General features: G+C 35.8%; 1 protein-coding gene across 1 annotated transcript in view; it reads left to right on the top strand.

Annotated features, from left to right (window-relative positions):
- The window catches only part of ADAM32 (ADAM metallopeptidase domain 32), a 156,135-nt gene extending 139,862 nt beyond the window's left edge, over positions 1 to 16,273 (top strand). Inside the window, exons 20-24 of the mRNA XM_039463376.2 lie at positions 1,329 to 1,367; positions 7,203 to 7,241; positions 8,696 to 8,734; positions 13,665 to 13,703; positions 16,119 to 16,273. Of these exons, the coding sequence (XP_039319310.2) occupies positions 1,329 to 1,367; positions 7,203 to 7,241; positions 8,696 to 8,734; positions 13,665 to 13,703; positions 16,119 to 16,161 (199 nt within the window). The 3' untranslated portion in view covers positions 16,162 to 16,273. The remainder of the gene's footprint in view (positions 1 to 1,328; positions 1,368 to 7,202; positions 7,242 to 8,695; positions 8,735 to 13,664; positions 13,704 to 16,118) is intronic.
- Positions 16,274 to 24,635: the final 8,362 nt, after the last annotated feature.

The raw sequence follows: 24,635 nt of genomic DNA, 5'->3' as shown, positions 1-24,635 counted from the left end.
ACCTCAGCTCCCTGGGTTAAAGCAATTCTCCTGCCTCAGCCTCCCGAGTAGCTGGTATTATAGGTGTGCACCACCATGCCTGGCTAATTTTTTGTATTTCTAGTAGAGATAGGGATTCACCTTATCGGTCAGGCTGGTCTTGAAGGGTTTCATTTCTCTGTTCTCTTTTTTTCTTTAACTATTTGGACATTTTTATATTCTTTTTTTGTTTTAGTAATTTTCTTTAAATTTTAGATTTTGTAGATAATGTTATATAATGTCTAAATTTAATCATTACATATAATCTTCTTTGAAATAACCCAAGGATTTTAGCCATTTAACTACTTCCATTTTCTGTTTGTCATTTGACTTTCCAATTTCTCCCAAATTTGCCAGTGTTATTTTTGTTATTACTGTCTTTATATTTAGTCAGTGAATACTTGGATTTTTCCAGTGTATTTCCCAATCTTACTTACCATTCCTTTTCTAAAAATCTTTTTTTTTTTTTTGAAATAATTTAAGGACAAAAATTCTCAAAAATTGCACAGGATTCTCATGTACCCTTTGCCTAGCTTTTCCCAAAGATAACATCTTACGTGAAAACTGCATTTCCACAGCCAGTATAATGGTATTGGTATAATATTTTTCATACAACTAAAGATCTTATTCAGAAAAAATATTTTAAAAATTTTGCCATGCATAGTGTTCAAGCATTTGTGTGACTGTGAACTGGGGTCCTGAACCTGCACTTTTTGGATGCTCGGGAGTCCTACTTCTCTTCTTGATGCATTTTCTCTCTGTTTATGCATATTTCCCTCTTACATTCCAAAAGGCTCTGGTCAGAAATTTTATTATTCCTGTTTCATGGGTGAGATGGCTCCCTCTGGCTTTCGTTCTAGTTAAAGAGTTCACCTACAGCATCTCTGTATCCAAAGTCCTGGGGCATCAGCTCCTTCTAAGGCAGTGCTATTCAATCTCTGGCCTCAGGGGTAGTCTTTTCCTTAACAATGAATTAAAAACCAAAAGTTGGATTATGAAGGTCAGAATCAAACATTCAAGGTCAAATCTATATTCTGTGTTTAGAAGGGATCAAAAAAGCAAATCTGAGTGTTTTGATACTGTCCTCACTGCAGGATTTGAAGTGTGCCCTTCTTATGGATGAGGTATATGGGTAAATAAAACTGTTATTTATTTGCATCTCTGTTCATTGACCTTTGTACAGTATTTTGTTTATTAATAATTAGTCTTATAAAAGAGATAATACTGATTATAAAATGGGCTTATTTTCATTCATGAAGTTGGCAAGTTTTCTTAGTACTAATGTGAGACATTTTCAATTTTTTTTTTAGATCTAAATCAGAAGGCAGCACTCAGACTTATGCCAGCCAGTAAGTAAATTAGAAGCTGTTTTTAAGATACATTTTGAAAATCAAAAACTTACTAATAATTCACAATTTATTTCTAAATATTTATTGAACAACATCAATTGGTAAAGCAATGCACTGAAATTCAGACTGCTAACATACAGTCTAATTTAGTTTCTAATAAATTAGTCCTTCCTTCATTTAATAAATGTTTACTGGAAGTCTCTTCTGAGGAAACAAGAAAAAAAAAATAGCTGATTCTAAAATGAGATAGGACATGTGTAATTAGGAAAAAGAATATCTAGTGCTTAGAAGTTACCCAGCTTATGTTATAGAGCCATGTGCTGCATAACAATGTTTCGGTAAATGACAAACCACATGTATGATGACAGTTCCATAAGATTATAATGAAGGTGAAAAAATTCCTGTAGCCTAATGATGTTTCTCAATGATTATTTCTCAATGATTCTCATGATACAATCAATGCTACTTAACCTTACCAAAAAAAAAAAAAAAAAAAAAATCCACAAGAGGTGGTAATGCCAACAGCCAAAGCAATCTAAAGAAATACAGGTAATTGAACAACTTCAAAAAAATGCTTAGGATTTGCATAGAGGTTAAAAAAAAAAAAGAATCCATTAAACAAGAAATAAAGGAGCTGAAAAAGACTTGCTGATTTTTAAATTGTTTAGAGAAATCACTCAGAATACAAGATAACCAGAATAGTAACATATAAAAGACCAGTTAAGAAACAAAGGAATTCAGAGACAGAAAATTTAGAGTGGGGAAGAGTCAATATTTGAAGAAATAAGGCCTTGGACTTTTACAAAATTGAAGATAGGTAGTTAAGTGTCTTGACACTGAAAGGGAATATTGAGTCCAGTTCATAGACTTATAAAATAGTGAGAACTGAAGTTATTGTTAAAAAGCATGAATGGGGCTGTGCATGGTGGCTCATGCCTGTAATCCCGGCACTTTGAGAGGCTGAGGTATAAAGAGTGCCTGAAAAATTAAAAATTAAGAAATTAGCCAGGCATGGGGGCATGAGCCTGTAGTTCCAGCTACTTGGGAGGCTGAAGTGGGAGGATTGCTTGAGCTCGGGAGTTCATGACTGCAGTGAGCCATGATCACCAGTGAGCTCTAGAAAAAAAAAAAAAAAAGAAAGAAAGGAAGGAAAAGAAATATGAGAAACATAAGTAGGATGAATAGGGACAAAATGCTATTTATTGATGTTAAAAGAACAGAACAATTAGGTCAATGTAATTAGCTCTCACCATCCCATAATTATTATAGAAATTTATATATGTAGATTCATGGCTTCTGTCACAATCTATAAAATTCTACGCATTTGTTTGTTTATTGAAGCAGTACACTAATTCAGTCATGAGTCCCTTAATACAAGGATATGCTGTGAGAACTACAGTGTTAGATGGTTGTGTTATGTGAACATCACAGAGTGTTCTTACACAAACCTAGACCATATAGCCTACTACACACCTAGGTTATATCCTATAACTTTATGTATATAAGCCTGTACAGCATGTTACAGCACAAAATACTGTAGGTAACTGTAACCGAATAAGTATTTATGTATCAAAACATAGAAAAGGTACTGTAAAAATATAATATAAAATATAAAAAATGGTATGCTTGAATAGGGCATTTATAATGAATGGAGTTTGCAGGAATGGACGTTGCTCCAGGTGAATGAGTGAGTGAGTGGTGAGTGAATGTGCAGGCCTAAGACATTACTGAGTCCTACTATAAACTGTATAGACATGGTACACTTAGGCTACACTAAATTTATTTAAAAATTTATTTCTTCAATAATTAACCTTATCTTTTACTATAACTTTTCAAATTTTAAAATTTTTAATAGTATAAAACTTTTTGACTCTTGTAATAACACTTAGCTCAAAACACACATTGTACAAATTTATTTCTTTATATCTTTATTGGCTTTTTTTATATAATTTTTTTTCTTTTTAAACTTTTTTATTAAAAACTAAGACACAAACACACTAGCATTGGCCTACACAGGGTCAAGATAAGCAATATCACTGTCTTCCATCTCCATATCTTGTCCTTTTGGGAGGTCGTCAGGAGCAATGACATATCTGGAGCTGTCATTGGTTAGGATGACAATCCCGCCTTCTGGATACATCCTGAAGGACCTGCTAGAGGTTGTTTTACAGTTAACTTTTCTTTTTAAATAAGCAAAGGAGTACACTATAAATTAACAATAAAAAGGACGGTATAGGTGCAGTGTCTCACTCTTGTAATCCCAGCACTTTGGGAGTCCGAGGTGGGCAGATCACCTGAGGTCAGCAGTTCAAAACTAGCCTGGCCATATGGTGAAATCTTGTCTCTACTTAAAAAAAAAAAAAAAAAAATTAGCCAGGCATGGTGGCACATGCCTGTACTCTCAGCTACTCAGGAGGCTGAGGCAGGAGAATTCCGGGTGGCAGAGGTTGTAGTGAGCTGAACTTGAGCCACTGCACTCCACCCTGGGCAACAGAGCAAGACTCTGTCTCAAAAAACAAAGAAACAAACAAACAAATAGTAAACACATAAACCAAAACAAGTATTTATTATCATTATCATATATTATGTACTGCACATAATTGTATGTGATGTACTTTCTTTTTTTTTTTTTTTTTTTATAAAGAAGAGGAAGAAAGAGAAAGAGGAAGAGGGAGAGAGGATGGGGGTATTGCTTTATTGCCCGGGCTAGAATGCAGTCTAAATATGGGTATGCCTATAATTGTCCTTAATAATGGAGATATAAAAGAAAATGAGGGAAGAGAATAACAGACAAGGAGCCAACCAAGATTTCTTTTAAACTTCTAAGTTGATATGATGTGGTACTGGTAAGAGTGTATATTTTGTATATTTAAAGTGGAGAGTTCTATAAATGTTAATTACATTTACTTGTTCCAGATCTGAGTTCAAGTCCTGAATATCGTTGTTAATTTTCTGTCTCATTGATCTGTCTAATATTAATGTTGAAGTCTCCCACTATTATTATGTGGGAGTCTAAGTCTCTTTATAAGTCTTGTATGTCTGCGTATTCCTGTATTGGGTGCGTATATATTTAGGATCTTTAGCTCTTCTTGTTGTTGCATTGATCCTTTTATCATTATATAATGTCCTTCTTTGCTTCTTTTGATCTTTGTTGCTTAATTGTAACTTCTGCTTTTTATTTATTTATTTTAGCTCTCTGTTTGGTTGGTAAATCTTTCTCCATCCCTTGTTTGGAGTCTTTGTGTATCCTTGAATGTGAGATGGATCTGGATGCAGCATACTGATGGGTTTTTGTTTTTTATTCAAATTGCCTGTCTTTGGATTGGGGGATTTAGTCAATTTAAATTTAGAATTAATAATAATATATGTGAGTTTAATACTGCCATTAGCTGGCTATTTTGTCCATTAGTTGATATAAATTCTTCATTATATTGATGCTCTTTTTGATAATTTTTTTAGAAAGGCTGATACTGTTTGTTCCTTTCTATGTGTAGTGGTTCTTTCAGAAGCTCTTGTAAAGCAGGCCTGGTGGTGATGAAATCTCTGAGTGCTTGCATATTCACAAAAAACTTTATTTTTCCTTCACTTGTGAAGCTTAGTTTGGCTGGATGTGAAATTCTGGGTTGAAAGTTCTTTTCTTTAAGGATGTTGAATATTGGCCCCCACTCTCTTCTGGCTTGTAGGGTTTCTGCTGAGAGATCTGCTGTAAGTCTGATAGGCTTCCCTTTGTGGGTAACCTGACCTTTCTCTCTGGCTGCCCTTAGTATTTTCTCCTTCATTTCAACCCTGGTGAATCTGACGATTATGTGCCTTGGAGTTGCTCTTCTTGAGGAATATCTCTGTGGTGTTCTCTGTATTACCTGGAGTTGAATATTATCCTGCCTTACTAGGCTGGGAAAATTTTCCTGAATAATGTCCTGAAGCGTATTTTCCAGCTTGGATTCATTCTCTTCGTCACATTCAGGTACACCTATCAAGCGTAGATTAGGTCTTTTCACGTAGTCCCATATTTCTTGGAGACTTTGCTCATTCCTTTTTATCCTTTTTCCTCTAATCTTGTCTTCTTGTTTTATTTCATTGAGTTGGTCTTCGACCTCTGATATCCTTTCTTCTGCTTGATCAATTCGGCTGTTAAAATTTGTGCATACTTCACGAAGTTCTCCTATTGTGTTTTTCAGCTCCATCAATTCACTTATATTCCTCTCTAAATTGTGTATTCTTGTTAACATTTCGTCAAATCTTTTTGCAAAGTTCTTAGTTACTTTAGATTGGGTTAAAACAAGTTCTTTTAATTCACAGAAGTTTCTCATTATCCACATTTTGAAGCCTGCTTCTGTAATTGGAACACACTCGTTCTCCATCAAGCCTTGTTTCGTTGCTGATGAGGAACTGTGATCCCCCGCTGAGGGAGAGGCGTTCTGATCTTGGGCATTCTCAGCCTTTTTTGACCGTTTTCCTCCCTTCGTTATAAATTTATCCATCTGTGGTCTTTGAATTCACCGTCTTTGTAATTAGGTTTCTGAGTGGACGTCCAGCTTACTGATTCTCAGCGCCGAAATCTGAGCAACCCACTGCACCGACCAAATCAGTGGCGTTAAGATTGATGGTGCTTTTCCGACTCTGCACCAAGAACCGTCGCTCCGAGGCGCCGGCAAAACCGCCTCGCCGGTCACAAGAGTCGCGCTGGCGACCCGTGGTGCTCCTCCACTGGGAATCTCCTGGTACGTGAGCAACAAGAATTCATGTGAAGATGTGGCGTCCTCTCATGCTTTGCGCTTTCAGTGGGAGCTACAATCCCGAGCTGTTAGTGATCAGCCATCTTGGATCTCTCTCCTGTATGTGATGTACTTTCATATGACTGGTAGCACTGTAGGTTTAGATACTTCTGAAGTCATTCAGCCTTAGCTCCTGTTTACCCCGTGAGCTCTCAGTTTCATCATTTTTACTGGCAACAGAAGTCTTCCCTTACTGTGAGCCTCAATTGTGTATCAAATGTTTGTGCATGTGTGTGTGTGTTTTTATTTGGCACTCCTCTATGCGAGGAATGGAAAGGAAAAATTGTTTTACCAGCTTACTCTGCTAGCTTACCTAGGGAGCAGTCTAGCTTTTAATTTATAAAATGTTGTCTTTTCTTGAACAATAAATAAAAAACAAAAAATTGGGGTGTGAAGGTCAGAATCAGACATTCAAAGTCAAATCTATGTTCTATATTTATACATAGCTAATCTGTCTTTTTTTCTGAGCAATTTATATTCTATGTTCAGAAAAAGCAAATCTGTGTTTTTTGGATACTCTCCTCATTGCAGGATTTGAAATGAGCACTTTTTATGGATAAAGTATATGGGTAAATAAAAATGTTATTTATTTGCATCTATGTTCAGTGACTTTGGACATAATTTTATTTATTAGTAATTAGTCTTTTTTATTTTTTTATTTTTTGAGGCAGAGTCTCACTCTGTTGCTCAGGCTGGAGTGCAGTGGCGTGATCTCGGCATCTCCACTCACTACAACTTCTGCCTCCTGGGTTCAAGCGATTCTCCTGCCTCAGCCTCCTGAGTAGCTGGGACTACAGGCATGCACTACCATACTCAGCTAATTTTTGTATTTTTAGTAGAGACAGGGTTTCACTGTGTTGGCCAGGCTGATCTCGAACTCCTGACCTTGTGATCCGCCTGCCTCAAAGTGCTGCGATTACAGGCGTGAGCCACTGCACCAGGCCAGTAATTAGTATTTTAAAGAGCTAATACTAATTATAAAATGGCCTGATTTTCATTCGTGGAGTTTGCAAGTTTTCTTAGTACTAACTTGAGACATTGTTTTCAATTCTTTTTTTAGATCTAACTCAGAAGGCAGCACTCAGACATATGACAGCCAGTAAGTAGTTTAGAAGATATTTTTAAGATACATGTTGAAAATTGAGAATTTATTGATAATTCACAATTTATTTCTAAATATTTTTGAACAATGTCAATTGGTAAAGCAATGCACTAAAATCCAGACTGCTAATCTGGATTTTAATTTGGTTTCTAATAAATTAGTCCTTTCTTCATTTAATAAATGTTTACTGGAAGTCTTTTCTGAGAAAACAAGGAAAAAAATAGCTGATTCTAAAATGAGATAAGACATGCATAATTAGTAAAGGAAAAGAATGTATAGTGCCTAGAAATTATCCAGCCATGTGCTTCATAACAATGTTTTGGTAAATGAGAAACCACACATATGATGGTGGTTCCATAGTTTATATTGAAGCTGAAAGGTTCCTATAGCTTAGTGATGTCATAGCTATCACAACATCAGAGAGCAATGCATTATTCACTTGTTCATGGTGATGCTGGTATGAACAAACCTACTGTGCTTTGCAGAAGCCTCCTTGTGGAGGTCATGTTTTACCCTCCTGTGTGATAAATTTTTGTAATAATTGTTACACTGGAATTCATAGGAAGCATGAATTGGTGTCCTTATCCTATACATGTAAAGAATTAAGGCTCCTGTTTCTCTGTGTGATGATTTTTCCATCCAAATTCCTAAGCCAATTTAAGTGCTCAGAGTTCCTGTGCCTCTTGGTTTTCCTTTTTCATTTATTTTTCTGAAGCAATTTCCCTGATGCATCTCTGCGTCTGGTGGCTACAGCTTTAACTATCCCCATTTCATGGGTGGTTATGGCCTTTCGGGGCTTCCAGGTTTAGAGAACGAGGTCAGCTCTAACTTTCCAGAAGGTCTCAACTCTTGATAAGTTGATGTAGCTTATGCAGCTGATATATGAACCCCCAAAGTCATTCAGATTTAGTTTGTATTTACCTTTTGCATTTTCAATTCTCTCTCTCCTTTTAATTATCACTAGAAACGACCCTTTCTTTTGAAAAATTTTAGTAAATAGTGTTGTTTTGCACTATTTCTCTATGTGTGGGATAAGGGGAAATTACCACACCTCCCCATCAGCTCAGTCTTCTTGACATTAGTGTGGATTTGAATCACAACCTGTAGCAATTTATTTATCAATGGATAGACTCTGAAGGCCAGAATCAGGCATTTAAAATAAAGTATATATTCTGTGCTAGAAAGTGAAAAGGAAAAAAATCTGTTTTCTTGTTCTTCTGCTTAGTTGAAGATTTGAAATTTAAGCATTTTATGAACATTGTATATGAATAAATAAAAACTTCACTTTGTTTACATATGCTAATTTAGTAGTCTTTTGACATTATTCATCAGTGGTGGTTCTTGGTATAGAAGAATTAACACAGGTTATAAAATGATCTAACATTCATTTATTATGGAGTCACGTTATTGTTGAGTATTAATGTGGAAACTATCTTTTTGCTTTCTTTTAGAACCAAATCAGAAAGCACCAGTCAAGCTGATACTAGCAAGTAAGTAAATTAGGAGGCATTTTTTTTTTCAATAAATATGTGTTAAAAATTGAGATGAACAAATTGATAATTAACAATTACTTGCTAACTGTTAACTGAATAGACACAATTAGTAAGGTACTATACCATAAAACAACCTATTTGCTGATCTAGTAACTAGTGAGTATTTATGTCAATCTCTACTTTCCTGCAGTTTAGTTAATATGTGTTGGGAGTTTATTTCTGGGAAACAAAGGAAAACATTTTTGGTGAAATATTTAAGGAGCTAATTCATAAAAAGGATTCTTTTGTATTCTTTATCATGGAGCATGCAAAGGGGAAGTTTACTTTTTTATTTGGAGATGGTACAACTGGAAACTAATAAGTATGCCGATGAATAACTGAGTGAATGCTCACATGGGTAGCTTGAGAAGCATTTGTTGGAAAAAAAAAAAGCACCACAAAGGAACAAAAATTCCACATCTTTCATAGCGTCTCAGTATTACTAGGTCCCTCTCCATTTCTTGAAAGGTGGATGTCTTTTTATAATAATCCAATAAGTATTTAGTTCCCCACACCCAGGAATTGTGGGTTTTAGGTTCTTCTGCAGATATAAAATGCTTTGAAGTTTTTACTGCTCCCTCTCTGAGTTACGGTTTTTATATACATTTATAGGGGGCTGATGTTATTCTTTCTAGGTTCCTCCAAGCCCGCCACTGTTCCCAAACACACCCAGATCCACAGGGCAAACTTTCTAAGCTGCACAACATGATCGTATGATTTCTTTTGTTCCAGAAGAAATTTACCTCTTCAATAAGAATGCCTGCTTTTCTCATTTTAATCTTTCTCATTATTATTATTTTTTCCTTACAATGACACTTTGGAGTCATGAGTTTGTCTTTAAAATGTTGATTTTTATTATCATGCCCTTTCTCATTATTGTGAGCAAGGGAGTTATCATATAGGGCTCAGGCCCACCAAGCCTCAGTGACCTTTTTCTCTTATTATATTGTCATCTCAGATAATAAAGGCCATGTCTATCTTGCTTAGGATTGTAGAGCTAGCATGTAGAAGAATTCTTGGTTTGTATTGTAAGTGATCAATAAATATTTGTTGAAGGAAATGAATGAATAATTACCTTTGTTTTTCACACATACAAAGGCAACCAAACAAAAACACAAACACAAAGGTAAATAGACAAATACATAGACATGTGTGCACATGCATGTATGCACACACATACTCATCCATATATCCTTGATGATATTGTAGCTTCCTCCATTTTTTCTTCCCTCAGTATATCATCTCTCATCCTGAAACCCTATTAACATAATACACCTCTCCCAGCGTTGTTATTTACCTACGTTCAGTGAGGGGTGATAGCATCACCCATAGGAAAATGTACATTTCAATAGAAATCATTTAATTTGGAATGTTAAACCACTGGACTAGCCTTCTGGCTTAGCATGCACCAGGGAATCATTTTAGAATAATTATTCGTTTGAATTTTAATAACATCACTTGACATGGTGGCTGTGCTTTAATGACATAACATCCACCATAGTTTTCATGTCATTTATCTTTGGAATAATCTTTAACTGGTGGGAGGTCAGTAAAAGGGTTGTTGAAGCCAAAGAAAGCAGAGAGGTGGAATGAATTCCAGTGAAGCAGGGTATTTCCCTGACCTCTTCAGGGGACTCATGACAGGGGTGCTTTGTTTACTCAGCCAGCTGCTCTCAACTCCTTGTGGGAGGGACCTCACGGGTGAACGAGGTGGGAACTGGAGTGCAGGGGCGCTGAAACCAGCTGGCCATTTTAGCCCTGGCCTCGCGGGATCAAACTCCACTCATTGGGACCCAGTGTGTTCCACCACTTGGAAGGGAGCACGCAGGTGAGCAGGTGCGGGAGTGAGAGCGAGCACTTTTGGGTGCCGGCAGGAGGGAAATCTGTGCAGGCCCTGCAGCAGCATCCAGGTAGGGTGCCTGAGACTTCCAAAACCCCAGAGGGCGTGTCACAGTGCTCTTTTAGCTTGGATGGCTTAAGTGTTAATAGCTCAGTAGGCCCTCTGCCTTTTCCAGTGAGGTGGCTGCTCTCCGCCAGTGAGGACAAAGGGACAGTGTGACAGCCTTTTGTATCCACACTCTTGGCTCCCAAACTCTTGTTTGGCATACAGGAAAAATGAGGTTGCATGAATGAATTGAAGGATGGTAAATGTGGGGGATTTTACTGAATGATGAAACTGGCTCTTAGTGAGAAGGGGAGCTAGGAAAAGGATGGGCAGGTAATCTTCCCCTTAAGTCTGACCACCTCCGGCTGGACTCTTCCCTGAAGTTATGCCATCAAGCTGTCCCTCTGAAATCAAGCCGCTTCTCTCCAACATCCATTCATAATCCTTGACGTCCAGCTGCCTCTCCTCTCTGCTGACTGAGTCTGGGGTCTTTATAGGCACAGGATGGGACAAGGTGGGGCCATAGGTGGTTTAGGAAAAGGCAATATTTGAGTGGGAAAACAGAGGAGAGGTTCTCTCTTTGGGCTGTGGTTTCAGGCTTTCAGCTTGAGGGTGGAGCTTTCGCCAGGGACCCACCCTTTTCTGACTAGAATTTCTCTGCCTTCTGTCTCCAACACCAGTATGGGTCACATTAGTACCACTTTAGTGTACTTATTTAAAATGTCTAAATTCTTTCAATATTTCTAGTCTTTTCCTAAGCAACAAAAGAATCTTTGGCAATTTATCAGCAAACTCTAAACATTACTCTCGCATATTATTGTCATTTGGCTTTTAGCTTCTTCCAGGTTTTTACCTACAGAATCCTACCTTCCACTATTATTATTACTATTATAGTCATTTTATATTAAATTAATACCTGCTAGAATCTTAAAACATATTTATCAGTTGCTTTGCTCTCACTGTTTATTGTTGAATCCATTGATTTTTCATTATAGGTTTAGTTTCCTTTTTTTCTCAAGTACAACACTTTTAGTTTCAGTTTAGTGATTATGCATTATCAACATTTTGTGTTAAATGCCTGAACCATCCTTTTTTTATTCCATACTTAATTTTGAATGATAGCTTAGATGGTTACAAACTCCTAGCTGAGGACTTTTCTGAAAGTGTCTTGTAACATTCTGTTGTTGTAATGTGCCATGTACTGTCAGTGATGAGAACCTGTTTGTCAGTCTCATTATTTATTCCCCCTGCCATTAATGTGGTTTTTTTTTCCTTAGGTGGCTTCTAAGATTTCCTTTTTGTCTTGTATGTTTCGTTATTTTATGATTATATATTCTGATACAATTTGTTTTTATTTAGACAGCTCTGGATTCAATATAGTCTTTAGATATCAGAATTCAGGTTCTTAATTCTAAAAAATTAAATCAGTCACTATGTCTTCAATTGTTGACTCTTATTCTTTCTCTTTTCTCCATTGGAAATGACTATATTTAGGAAGGTCTTCTCATTTTAGCCTCCATGTTTCTTTCTTTCTTTTTTTTTTTTTTTTTTTTTGAGATGGAGTCTTGCTCTGCCACACAGGCTGGAGTGCAGTGGCCCAATGTCGGCTCACTGCAACCTCTGTCTCCTGGGTTCAAGCAATTCTCTGCTTCAGTTTCCCAAGTAATTGGGATTACAGGCACCTGTCATCATGCCTGGCTAAGTTTTGTATTTTTAGTAGAGACAAGATTTTTCACTATCTTGGCCAGGCTGGTCTTAAACTCCTGACCTTGTGATCCAACTGCCTCGGCCTCCCAAAGTGCTGGGATTACAGGCATGAGCCACTGCGTTCGGCCTAGCCTCCTTGTTTTTTTAACTGGGCTCTTCATGTATTATTACGCCTTTCTACCTCTCTATCTGACATTGTTTCACTTCCTTATATCAGTTTCCAAATCCTCCATTTTCTTAATAGCTATTTTTTCTTTTCTTTTGCCTCATTCCTGCCTTGATCTGTGTGGAGATCCCAAATATTTCCATTTTGAAGATTTTTATATTATCTGTTCATCTTGATGTGTGAATTTTTGTTTTGCTATTTTAGATTTATAAGCTCATCCTCAAGGGCAGGGAATGTTCTCATGGGAATTCTGCATGGCCTAACTTATAGAGGCATGCATTGAGAGGAGAGTATTTCAGGTTTGCTTCTCCTGGGGCATGAATGTGGCAGTGTTTTCCATGCTTGCTCTCAGATTTGTGGGTGGTGGAATTCAGCAGTTGAGGTCTGGTGCAGGCCTGTGATTCCTGCATCTCTAGATGATCCTTTTCTTTCCAAGTGGCTGAGAAAATTTGCTAGTTGTGTTCTGAAGTGCAGTGGTCACAGCTTTTACTATTTCCATTAAAGACTATCAGGCTTGGGAAACAGCTCCATTCCAGCTTTCTAGCACATAAAGATCCATGTCCTCAACTCCTTCAAGGTTAGGGTTATGAAAACCACATCTTTTAGGGTATAACTAATTCAGCTTTAGCTCTTGGTTTCCCTCTGAGATTCTAATTTCTTTCTTTTTTTTTAATGATAGAAGGAAAACACATTGTGACTGTCAATCTTAGTTATGCACACATTTTTTGTCATCTTCAGCTTTTTTTTGCCTATGTATCTAATAGAAAGGATAAGTTTTCCTATTAGTCCAGTCTGCCAAATTGGTCAGAAGTAACTGTAAGTTTTAATTTACAAACTGCTGCAATTTATATATCAAGAAATACAAAACTAACTTGGAGGCTGAAGGACAGATTTAGAAATTTGCAGTTAAATTTACATTAACTTAGAAGTAATTTGAAAAACTTCTGCTATCTTGATACTCTTCTCTGGTAGAAAATTTACATTTTGTACTATATGTTGCATTTGGTGTTTGAGTAAAAAAGAATGCTACTTATTTGCATGCCCCAAGTATTTAAATAGTTAGTCTTGGTGGTGTAAAATGGCAAGCTCTTAGTATTAACTTGTAGACATTGTTTTTAATTTATTTTTAGATACAAATCAGAAGACAGTGCCCAAGCATATACTAGCAGGTAATCAAGATAGAAAGTGTTACTTATAAATAAGTATGTTGAAAATTCAGAATGAAAAGTTTGATAATTCATAAATAATTGCTCAATATTTTTTGAGAAGCCATAATTTATAATATTTCCCATTCTAGAACAAGTTTTAATTCAATTAGTCTTTTTTCTTCAGTTGAGTAAATTTTTGTTGATTGTCTACTCTTGTGTTATATAAGAAATAAGCTAGTGAAATTTAATAAGATACAAATATTTGTAATTACTTTGTGAAACTAAATCATAAGCTGAACATTTTGCATCATTTATTTTGGGACTCACAAAGGAGAAATATTATTTTTTCAGGTTGCATTTACACCCACAAAAACTCAATGTGAATAACTGAGTCAATGATTATTTCCACTTAGGAAGAGTTCAGGAGACAGGATTACAAACACACTAAAATTCTACATTTCCCACAGACCCACAATGCTCCACACCTGTGTTAACAAGGATTCTCTGAATTCATTTTAAGCTTTTGGTTTCCTACAACGCACAGCTGTGGCTTTGCAATCCTTCTGAAGTTATCAAATATGTACTGGTATGTTCATCATGCTTTCTTTATTTTACAGTTTTTATTTTCTTGTATTGTCTAGTATTTTTTTCCTAAAGTGAACTTTTTGAGTTACATTCAACCCACATACATTCACTATCCTTTGTACCCACAGGTGAAATTTTCTAGGCTATACCACAGCGTTATATAGTTTCTGTTTTCCCAGTGAAGGCACCCTATCCATTAGGAAAGCTACGGTATTTGTTTCCTTTATCTGTTCTGTTGTTCTTTGATGTCTCCTAACATAAGCACCGTTTTACAGACATCAGTTACTTTCTCTAAGCTATGTTTGAGGAAAGGGCTGATTTTCTTTGTTTTTTTTTTTTTTTTTTTTTTTCCACTCTGCCACTGTCACCAAGGGAATTGTGATAGAGTGCTCAAACACTGCAGTTCTCCCAATCTTCTGCTCACCTAGAAACATTAATCTCCTTTCAGCCTCTGAAATCACTTGAGGGTCATGTCCATGCTTATTTTCCTTACCTATTTATACATAGTATCTTGCAGAGTTAATGCTCAGTAAATACTTGCTTAATGAATGAGTGGTTACTCTTGAAGTTCACATATGCACATATAATTCTTAGTGGTGTAAGCACTCTAATTGTTCCCTTACATTATCTCTCCTCATAAAATATGCCATAATCATATAATTATCATTCTCTTTAAGAAGTAATAAATTCAGCTAGATTGAGGGATAGATAAGGGCATCATCCATAGGATAATATACACTGGATTTGGGGAGTATAATTTGGAATGTTAACCCATTATTCTGTGTTTAGCATAACTAGAAAGGTATTCTGTGGTTATTCTTTCATTTAAACTTAGTAAGCTAAGCACACATAGTTGCTGTTCTTTACTGTTACAGGACTTACTGCATTTTCTTGATATTTCTGTTCTTTTTATATTTATATTTTTAGTATTTTTATTGATGTTGGGAAGCCAGTGGAAGATGTTGGTAGAGCCAATTCCTTGGGTAAACACAGTGAAACAATAATTTTTTTTTTTTACATCCAGAAATCTAATGGGTGTACATGTCAGTAGACTCATACACCTATAAATACAAATCTTTTTATTGGTTTAGGAAGTAACTAATTATATTAAATAAGAAAGTCTCCCAGTCAGAGTAGCAGGAAAAATCAACAGTAAGTTTTGAAGATACAAAATAGCAAAGGTAGGGAAAGGATGGGAGAAGTAAAATTATGCATTATCACTAAATATTCTCACTCATCTCATTATATATCTTCTCTATAAATTAATCTTGATTAATTTGTCTTCAGTTCATTCTTTTTCTCTCCCATTCTTTTAGTTGGGGGATTAGAAATAAGGAATCTGTGGACATAAAAATGGAAAAGACAGTGTGGTGGTTCACATTACAAAATGTTGTAATCCCAGCATTTTGGGAAGCCAAAGTGGGAGGACTGCTTGAGGTCAGGAGTTCAAGACCAGTCTGGGTAGCAAAGTGAAATCCCATTTCTACAAAGAAACAGAAAAAATTGGCTGGGGCTGTAGCCTTAGATATTTGGGAGACTGAAGCAGGAGGCTATTTGAGTCCCAAGGAGGTTGAGGCTGAAGTGAGCCATGATCATATTCCTGTGCTCTAACCTGGGTGACAAAGTGAGACTCTGTCTCTAAAAAAAAAAAAAGAAAAGAAAAAGAGGTTCAATAAGTTTGAATTTGAATTTTGGTAGTAATTAGTATAAAAATACAAATTTGGCAAATATTTCTTTTTTAGTACCACTTTGAAGGGAAAGAGGAAGAAATTGCCATAACAAATAAATATAACATAACTTTGACAGGTTGTATTATGTCAACCTAAAAATGTTATTTCCTTATTTACTTAGATCCAAATCACAGGAAAATACCCAAACACAAAGCAGTAGGTAAGTACATTAGAAGATGTTTCTTAAAATGAATACATGTATGAAATTAAAATAAAATTCATAATCCATGATTAATTTCTAAGTATGGATTGGGTAGATGAATTGGTAAAGTACTGCACCAGTAAACAACCTCTCTTTATTTTATTCTTTTTTTTTTTTTTTTTTTGAGACAGAGTCTCAATCTGTCGACCAGGTTGGGGTACAATGCTGTGATCTCAGGTCACTGCAACCTCCTCCTCCTAGGTTCAAGTGATTCTCCTGCCTCAGCATTCTGAGTAGCTGGGATTACAGGCGTGTACCACCATGGCCACCTACTTTTTGTAGTTTTAGTAGAGACGGAGTTTCACCAGGTTGGCCAGGTTGGTCTTGAACTCCTGACCCTAGGCAATTTGCCCTCCTCAGCCTCCCAAAGTGCTGGGTTTATAAGCGTGAGCCATCATGTCCAGCCTAACTGACCTATATTTAAATGACCAATCTTTACTAATCTTGTTACTAATGAGTATTTAAATAACTTAGTCTTTTTTTTTTTCTTCAGTTTAGTAAAGTTCTCTTAAGTTTATTGAGAACTTGCTCTTGTTGATAGAATGAAGTTAAAGAGTCGTATCTAACAAGATGTAAGTTCTGTAAATTTGTTTATAAAACAAATCTGTAATCAGGACCATTTTATCCATTAGGCAGCATATATTACAGTGCTTTGGGTCTATGAGTTTTCAAAGAACAAAAGGCTAAAATATGGTTTACACAACACACACACACACACACACACACAAATTGGCTGCAAGGTATTAAAAAAGGAAATTTAATGTGAACTTAAATTTCTAAAAATGTGAAGACATGAACTTGTTACATTTATAAACATTTCATTAAAATTTAAAAAATGTTACATTCTCTCATTTGCAAGTACTTCTGATTAAATATGATGGTTCCCTAGAAATCAAAGTATAAAGTAAATAAGTGACTCATGGTCGAATAATTTCACAAGCAATATTGTAAAGATCCTTTCAACAATTATTTTTTCCCTGCCACATGAATTTTCCACTTTGCAGTACCCCATCTGCTTGTACAGTGGTAGGAGTTTGCTCTCAGTACCTTGAGCATGTGTCTTTGTTCTCCTCCACAGTAACTAATGATTCCTTCAGAAGGTGATGGATAACATCGAGAGTCTCACTGAAAAATGAAAATGCTGTCCTTCCTTCCCTGGTCACAGCTGAAAGAAACAATAAATTGGTGTGGATCGATTTGCATGCCAGCGTGTTTGTTTTTTTCTTCCCTTTCCTTTACCCCCTGGAGCCACAATTCTGCACCTGCAGGGCCCTTAATAGTCATCCAAACTCATCTCAGCTGTCCCCATCCCCGTCTGACTCTGCCAGCTCTTCCCATTGTCTCTTCTCTGGAGCTCTTCCACTACTCCTACCCCTGTGCCTCCTGCCCCAAGCCACCCCCTCTGATGTACCACCTGGGGCCCTAGATGCGTCAGGCCCTACTCAGTCTTACTCAGGACAGGATCTGGGCAGTGTACTGTGTTCATCCTCTTGGTCCTTCTCATGGGACTTGGCTGACTGCATGCAGGTCCAGTAAATCCAGATATTTGCCCTCCTCATCCTCCCCATGAGCCCAGCTGGGCTTCTGAGGGAGGACTATTTGTTTCAAGGGTGGTACCTTCCCTTCCAGGCCTCTCTACCCCCACCTTTCTCTTGTCCCTTGGCCAAGTGACCCATAGGGTCAAGCCCAGAAGACAGAGAGGCAGCTTGTGAAGGACCCTTAGGCATGGGTATTAAAGGCAAATGTGATTCCTTTATTAGAGTTTGGTTGAGGCTTGATAAAATGAATTAGAGAAAGGTTCTTTATTTTTCCATTTTCTAAAATATTCAGATTTTCAATTACATGTTTGTCAAAGTTTACCAGTGAAGCTCTCTGGGACTGGAGTTTCTGTTTGTTTGTTTGTTTTGTTTTGTTTCGGGGGGGAGGAAAATTCAATTTATTTAATAGAAAACGATTCACACTTTCCATTTATTCTCGTGATAAGTTTTTTTCAGATACTGTATTTTTTTTAAAAGGTTTATCCATTTTATTGTCAGACTAGTGGGCTAAAGTTGTTAATAACATTCTTTTTTATGTCTATAGGATGTATAGTAATGTCCCCTCTTTCATTTCTTATAATAGTTAGGTATTTTTCCTCTGATCAGTTTTGTGAAGAGTTTATCTCCTTATCTAATTTAAGAATCTCTCCAGAACAGCTTTTGACTTTGTTGTTTTTCTCCATTACATCTCTGTTTTCTATTTCACTGATTACATATTTTATTAATTTAGTTTTGTTCTAGCATCTTCAGGTGAAAGTTTAGATAATTGATTTTAAACCTCTTTTCTAATGCATTTAAAGGTATAAGTTTGTCAGATGTACATTTTTAGCTGCATTCCACATATCTTATGTTGTGTCTTCATTATAGTTCAGATCAAAATATTTTAAAATTTTTATTTTGACTTCTATTTTGAATTATAGGTAATGTAGAAGCCTGTTTAAATCCAAATACTGATATTTTTTAGCTAATTTTTTCCTATTTTATCAGTTGTAACGAGAACATATTTATATAATCTCTAGTTTTTGAAATTGTTTTCTTGAGATGGTTTAGCCTGTTTTTGATGTTAAATTTTCTATGTGCACTAAATATGTGCATGTGCATTTTGCAGTTGCTGAGTATGTAAATGCCAGTTAAGTCATTTGTTGACAGTGTTTTTTGTCTTGTTCTATCAGTTCTTGAGAGAGATCTGTTGAAATTGTGAACTATTGTTTGTTATTATTGTTGTTATGTTACTTGTTTTAGACATTAATTGTGTTTCATGTATTTTGGAGTTATATTTTGGTGCATGCATCTTTAGAATTGTTATGTTTTACTAAAGAATTTAACATTATACAATTTTCATTGTTGTCTCTAGTATTCTTACTTTTGAATTCTGATTTTGTGATATTAGTATTGCCATGCAGATTTTTTTTTTATTGGTAGCTTTTTAAAGTTAGTCTTCACATGAGATACTTTTTTTCATTCTTTTACTTCCAGTGCATGTTTCCTTCTATTTAAAGTGTATCTGATGAACAGAGTATGCCGTTGGTTCTTGTATTTTTAAAAAATCTAGTCTGACAATGATTTTAAATTGGAGTGCTTAAAAGCACTTATATCTGTTTATTTTTGTTTTTAATTGACCCATAATAATTGTACATATTTATGGCATAAGTGTGATGTTTCAATACATAAATATATATTGCATAAAAAATGAGGATATTTAGCATATTTATCTCCTCATACATTTATCATTTCTTTGTGGTGAGAACATTCAAAATCCTCTCATCTAGCTGTTTAGAAATACAGTACATCCTCCATATCTACAGGTTTCACCCATGATGTTAACTAATCATGGGTAAAAAATATTTGAAAAAAGAAAATCAATGAAAAATTCACAATACAACACTTAAAAATAATACAAATAAAAAACAGTACAACTTTACATAGCATTTACATTTTACTATGTATTGTAAGTAATCTAACAATGATTTAATATACATATATGTGGATGTGTGTAGGTTATACGCAAATAGTATGCCATTTTATATAAGAGACATGAGCATTCATGGGTTTTGGTATCCAATGAGAGTCCTGGAACCAATCCCCTGAAAATTGTCAGGGACAACTGTGTACAAACTATGTTAACCATAGTTATCCTACCATGCAAGATAATACCAGAACTTATTCCTCCTATCTAACTGTAACTTTGTAGCAGCTGATGAATTTTTCTCTATCCCCCACTTCTCCCTACCTTCCACAGCCTCTGGTAACCACTATTCTACTCTACTCTTGTAAGATCAACTTTTTTAGATGTCACATGAGAGAGATCATGTGGTATTTATCTTTCCGTGTATGACATATTTCACTTAATGTAATGTCTTCCAGGTTTCTATGTTTTGCCACAAATGACAGATTTCTTTGTTATGGCTGAGTACTATTACATTATGTATGTATGCCACATTTTCTCTATCCTTCCATCCATTGATAAGCACTTAGGTTTACTCCATATCTTGACTATCTTGAATAGTGCTGCAATAAACATAGGAGTGCAGGTGTCTCTTCTTCATTGACTCATTGGTTGTTTAGAAGCATGTTGATTAATTTGCATATATTTGTAATGCTTCCTAGTTTTACACTGCCATAGTCAGAAAAGATTACTTGACATGATTTCAGTTGTAAATTTGTTAAGACTTGTTTTGTGGCCTAATATCTTATCTAACCTGGAGAATGTTTCACGAGCTGATAAGAAGAATGTATATTTTGCAGCTATTGGAGGGAATGCATTGTAAATGTCTGTTACGTTCATTTGGTCTAGAATTACAGTTTAAATTCCATGTTTCTTTATTGATTTCCTGTTTGGATAATCGGTCCTTTGATATAAGTAGGATTTCAAAATCCTTTACTATTAATGTATTGCAGTCACTTTCTCCCCTTAATTAATAATTGACTTTATATATTTTTGTGCTCTAATTTCATGTGCTTACATATTTATGATTATATATCATCTTGCTGCATTGGCCCCTTTATTATGTAATGATCTGTGTGTCGTTTTTTATAGTTGTTAATTCCAAGTCCATTTTATCAAAGTATAGCTACTCATACTCTCTTTCAGTTTCCATTTGCATGGGATATCTTTCTCCATCTCCTTACTTTCAGTGGTGTGTGTCCTTACCCATGAAGTGAGTCTCTTGTAGGTAGCATATAGTTGCATCGTCTATTTTAATCCATTCAGCCACTCTGTATCTTTAACTGGAGAATGTAATGCATTTACATTCAAGGTATTAGGTATTGATTCCTATAAACTTTGCTTTTGTAATCGATTTTCTTCCGCCCCCAATAGATTTGGTATGTAGTATTTCCATTTTAATTTTTCTCAAGTTTAAAAAAAAATTTTACTTTTGTATATACCTAAAATGTTTTGATACAGGCATGGAATAACATAATGTAAAATGAGGTATCCATTTCCTCCAGCATTTATCCTTTATGTTACAAACATCCAATTATACTCTTCTCATCATTTTAAAATGTACAAGTAAATTATTATTGACTATAGTCATTTTGTTGTGCTATCATATAGTAGGTCTTATTTATTTGTTCTATTTTTTTGTACCAATTAATGATCCCCAACTCCCCCAAAACACTCCACTCCTTTCCTTGCCTCTGTTTTCCATCCTTCTATTCTCTATCTCCTTGAGCTCAATTGTTCTAATACTTAGATTCCACAAATAAGTGAAAACATGTGATGTTTGTCATGTGATGAGCTCCTTATATTTTCTGGTTATCAATCCCTTGCTAGAAAGGAAGTTTCAGATATTTTCTCCCATTCTTGAGGTTGTTTCTTCACTGTATACTGATCATATTCTTTGCTGTGCAGAAGCTTTTTAACTTGATGCGATCCCATTTGTCCATGTTTGCTTTGGTTGCCTGTACTTGTGGAGTACTCAAAAATCTTTGCCCAGAACAATGTCCTGAAGTTTCCCTAATGTTTTCTTGTGGTAGTCTTATAGTTTGACATGTTAGATTTAAGTTTCTAATCCATTTGGATTTGGTTTTTGTATATAGTAAGGGATAGGGGTCTAGTTTCATTATCTTGCCTATGGATACCCAGTTTTCCTAGCACCATGTATTGGAGACTGTCTGTTCCTCAGTGTATGTTCTTGGGACTTTTGTCAAAAATGAGTTCATTGTAAGTGTGTGGATTTGATGCTAGGTTCTCTATTCTGTTCCATTGGTCTATGTGTTTATGTGTCTATTTTTATGCCAGTATTATGCTGTTTTGGTTACTATAGCTCTGTAGCATAGACTGAAGTCAGGTCATGTGATTCCTACAGTTTTGTTCTTTTTACTTAGAATAGCCTATTCTGGGTCTTTCATGGTTCCATATAAATTTTAGGATTTCTTTTCAATTTCTGTGAAGAATGTTACTGGTATATTGATAGGGATTGCATTAAATTTGTAGATTGCTTTGGGTAATACCGACATGTTAACAATATTGATTTTTCCAGTTCATAAATATGGTATATCTTTCAATTTTTTGGTGTACTCTTCAATTTCCTTCATCAGTGTTTATAGTTTTCATTATAGAGATCTTTTGCTTCTTTGGTTAAGTTAATTCCTAGGCACTTAATTTTGTTTTTTGGCTATTGTAAATGGTATTACTCTTTCTGTTTCTTTTTTACATTGTCCACTGTTGGCATATAAACATGCTACTGATTTTTGTATGTTGATTTTATATACTGCAAGTTTACTGAATTTATCAGTTCTAATAGGTTTTTTATGGAGTCTAGGTTTTTCCAAATATATAATCACATCATATGCAAACAAGGATAGTTTGATTTCTTCCTTTCCAATTTGGATGCCCACTATTCTTTTTAATGTTGATTGTTCTACCTAGGGCTCTCAGTACTATGTTGAACAACAGTGGTGACAGTGGCATCTTTGTCATGTTCCAGATCTTAGAGAAAAGACTTTCAGTTTTTCCCATTCAGTTTCCCACTAGCTGTGGGTCTGTTGTCTACAGCTTTTATTATGTTGAGGTACGTGTCTTCTATACTAAATATTTTAATGTTTTCTCGCATAAACTGATGTTGAATTTTATCAAATGCTTTTTCAGCATCAATTGAAATATAAGTTCCTTATCCTTCATTCTGTTGATATGATGTATCACACGGATACACCTAAGGAATCAGTACCATGTGGAGGCTGCCAGATTTTACTATGTACATCCTCTAGACAAGTGGTTCAAGCTCCATCTGGGCCCATTTGTGCCACAGCTGAGGTGGCCAAGGTGGCCACTGAATAAGAATATAGGGAGTAGAGGTTTGAGGTGGCCCTGGGTATCCAGCCCTGAGGACCCATGGGCGTCCTAGGCATCTCCCTTAAAACCATTCTGCCTTCAAAACCCTTGCACTCTGGGCCTGTGATGACAAAAGCAGCTTCAAAGATCTCCAAAATGTTTTTAGAGTCATTTATGAATTTGCACAGGAATTTTCCACTGTCTCAATGGAGACATCTTGCTTCCTTCTATCCATGCTAATCACTTTATCAAGCATTCCATTTGCCCATATACTTGGTATTCTGTCCCAAACAAGCCTTTTCATTCTTTAGATGGCCAGGCTGAAAATTTCCCAAATCTTTATGTCCTGTTTCCCTATTGATTATAAATTTCACCATTAACTAATTTTTCTCCTCTGGCATTTTACTGCAACCAACCAAAAGAAGACACATAGCACCCTCAATACTTAGCTGTTTTGTGATTTCTTCCAGCACACATCCTACTTTATCACTCTTCAGTTCTTCCTTCCACAAAGTCCTAGGTTACAGACACAATTCAGGCAAATTCTTTGCCACTTTATAGCAAGGACAGTCTTTCCTCTAGTTTCTAATACATTCTTTCTTATTTCCACCTGAGATCTCATCAGAATAGTCTTTACTGTCCTTATTTCTACCAGCCACTTGTTAATGACAATTTAAGTACTATATCTATAAAGAATGAGATTTTTTCCTACATCTCTCCTTTTTCAAACTCTCACCAGAATGTTTTAAATGCTCCATTTACAACAATATAGGCTACATTTTCTAGCTTATATATTTTTCATTTCAAAACTGTTCTAACCTCTACCCATTACCCAGTTTCAAAGCTGCTTCCATAGTTTTAGGCACTTGTTATAACAACAACCCACTTCTCTGGTATCAGTTTCTATCTTAGCACCTTAGTGCTTCTATATCAAAATATCAGATACTTGGTAATTTATAAAGAACATAAATTTATTTTTTTTCACAGTTATCAAGGCTGGGAAGTGCAAGATCAAAACTGGAAGATTTGGGTGTCTGGTGAGGGCCGCTGTCTGCTTCCAAGATGATGCCTTGTTTCTGCATCTTCTGAATGGGAGAAAAACTGTGTCCTCATTTGGCAGAAGGGATGAAAGGAGTGATAAAAGGAGCAAACCGTCTCGGTCACAAGCTGTTTTATGATGGCATTAACCCATTATTGAGGGCTGCCCTCATAACCTAAACAGCTCTAAAAGGTCCTGTTACATTGGTAATTGAGTCTCCAACATGTCAATTTTGAGAGGACATATTCAGGTCATAGTGATATAGGAGTTAGGAATAAATTATTTAGACAGATAGCAAGGATAAGGAAGTCCTTAATAAGGTTTTCCTTTTAACGAAAAGCAGCCCCAAATCATTTTCTTTTCTAACAAAGAGCAGCCTGTAAAATCGAGCTGAGGACATAAAAAGGCAAGCTAGAAGCTTGCACAGGTGAATCCTGGCAGTTGTGCCAATAGGAAAGGGGCTACCTGGGGACTAGGTAGTGCCCCTTTCTTGTCAGCCACATCCACAGTAAGGAGCAGGTGATAGAGCACTGGCCCTGCAGAGACTCCATTTGCATAATACAAGATTAGGGTGGGGTGACTAA

This window comes from Saimiri boliviensis, chromosome 13 (assembly GCF_048565385.1).
Source record: "Saimiri boliviensis isolate mSaiBol1 chromosome 13, mSaiBol1.pri, whole genome shotgun sequence".
In the NCBI taxonomy this organism is placed as follows: Eukaryota; Metazoa; Chordata; class Mammalia; order Primates; family Cebidae; genus Saimiri; species Saimiri boliviensis.
Note: the sequence above shows the minus strand (reverse complement) of the source record. Positions and strands in the feature narration are given on the sequence as shown.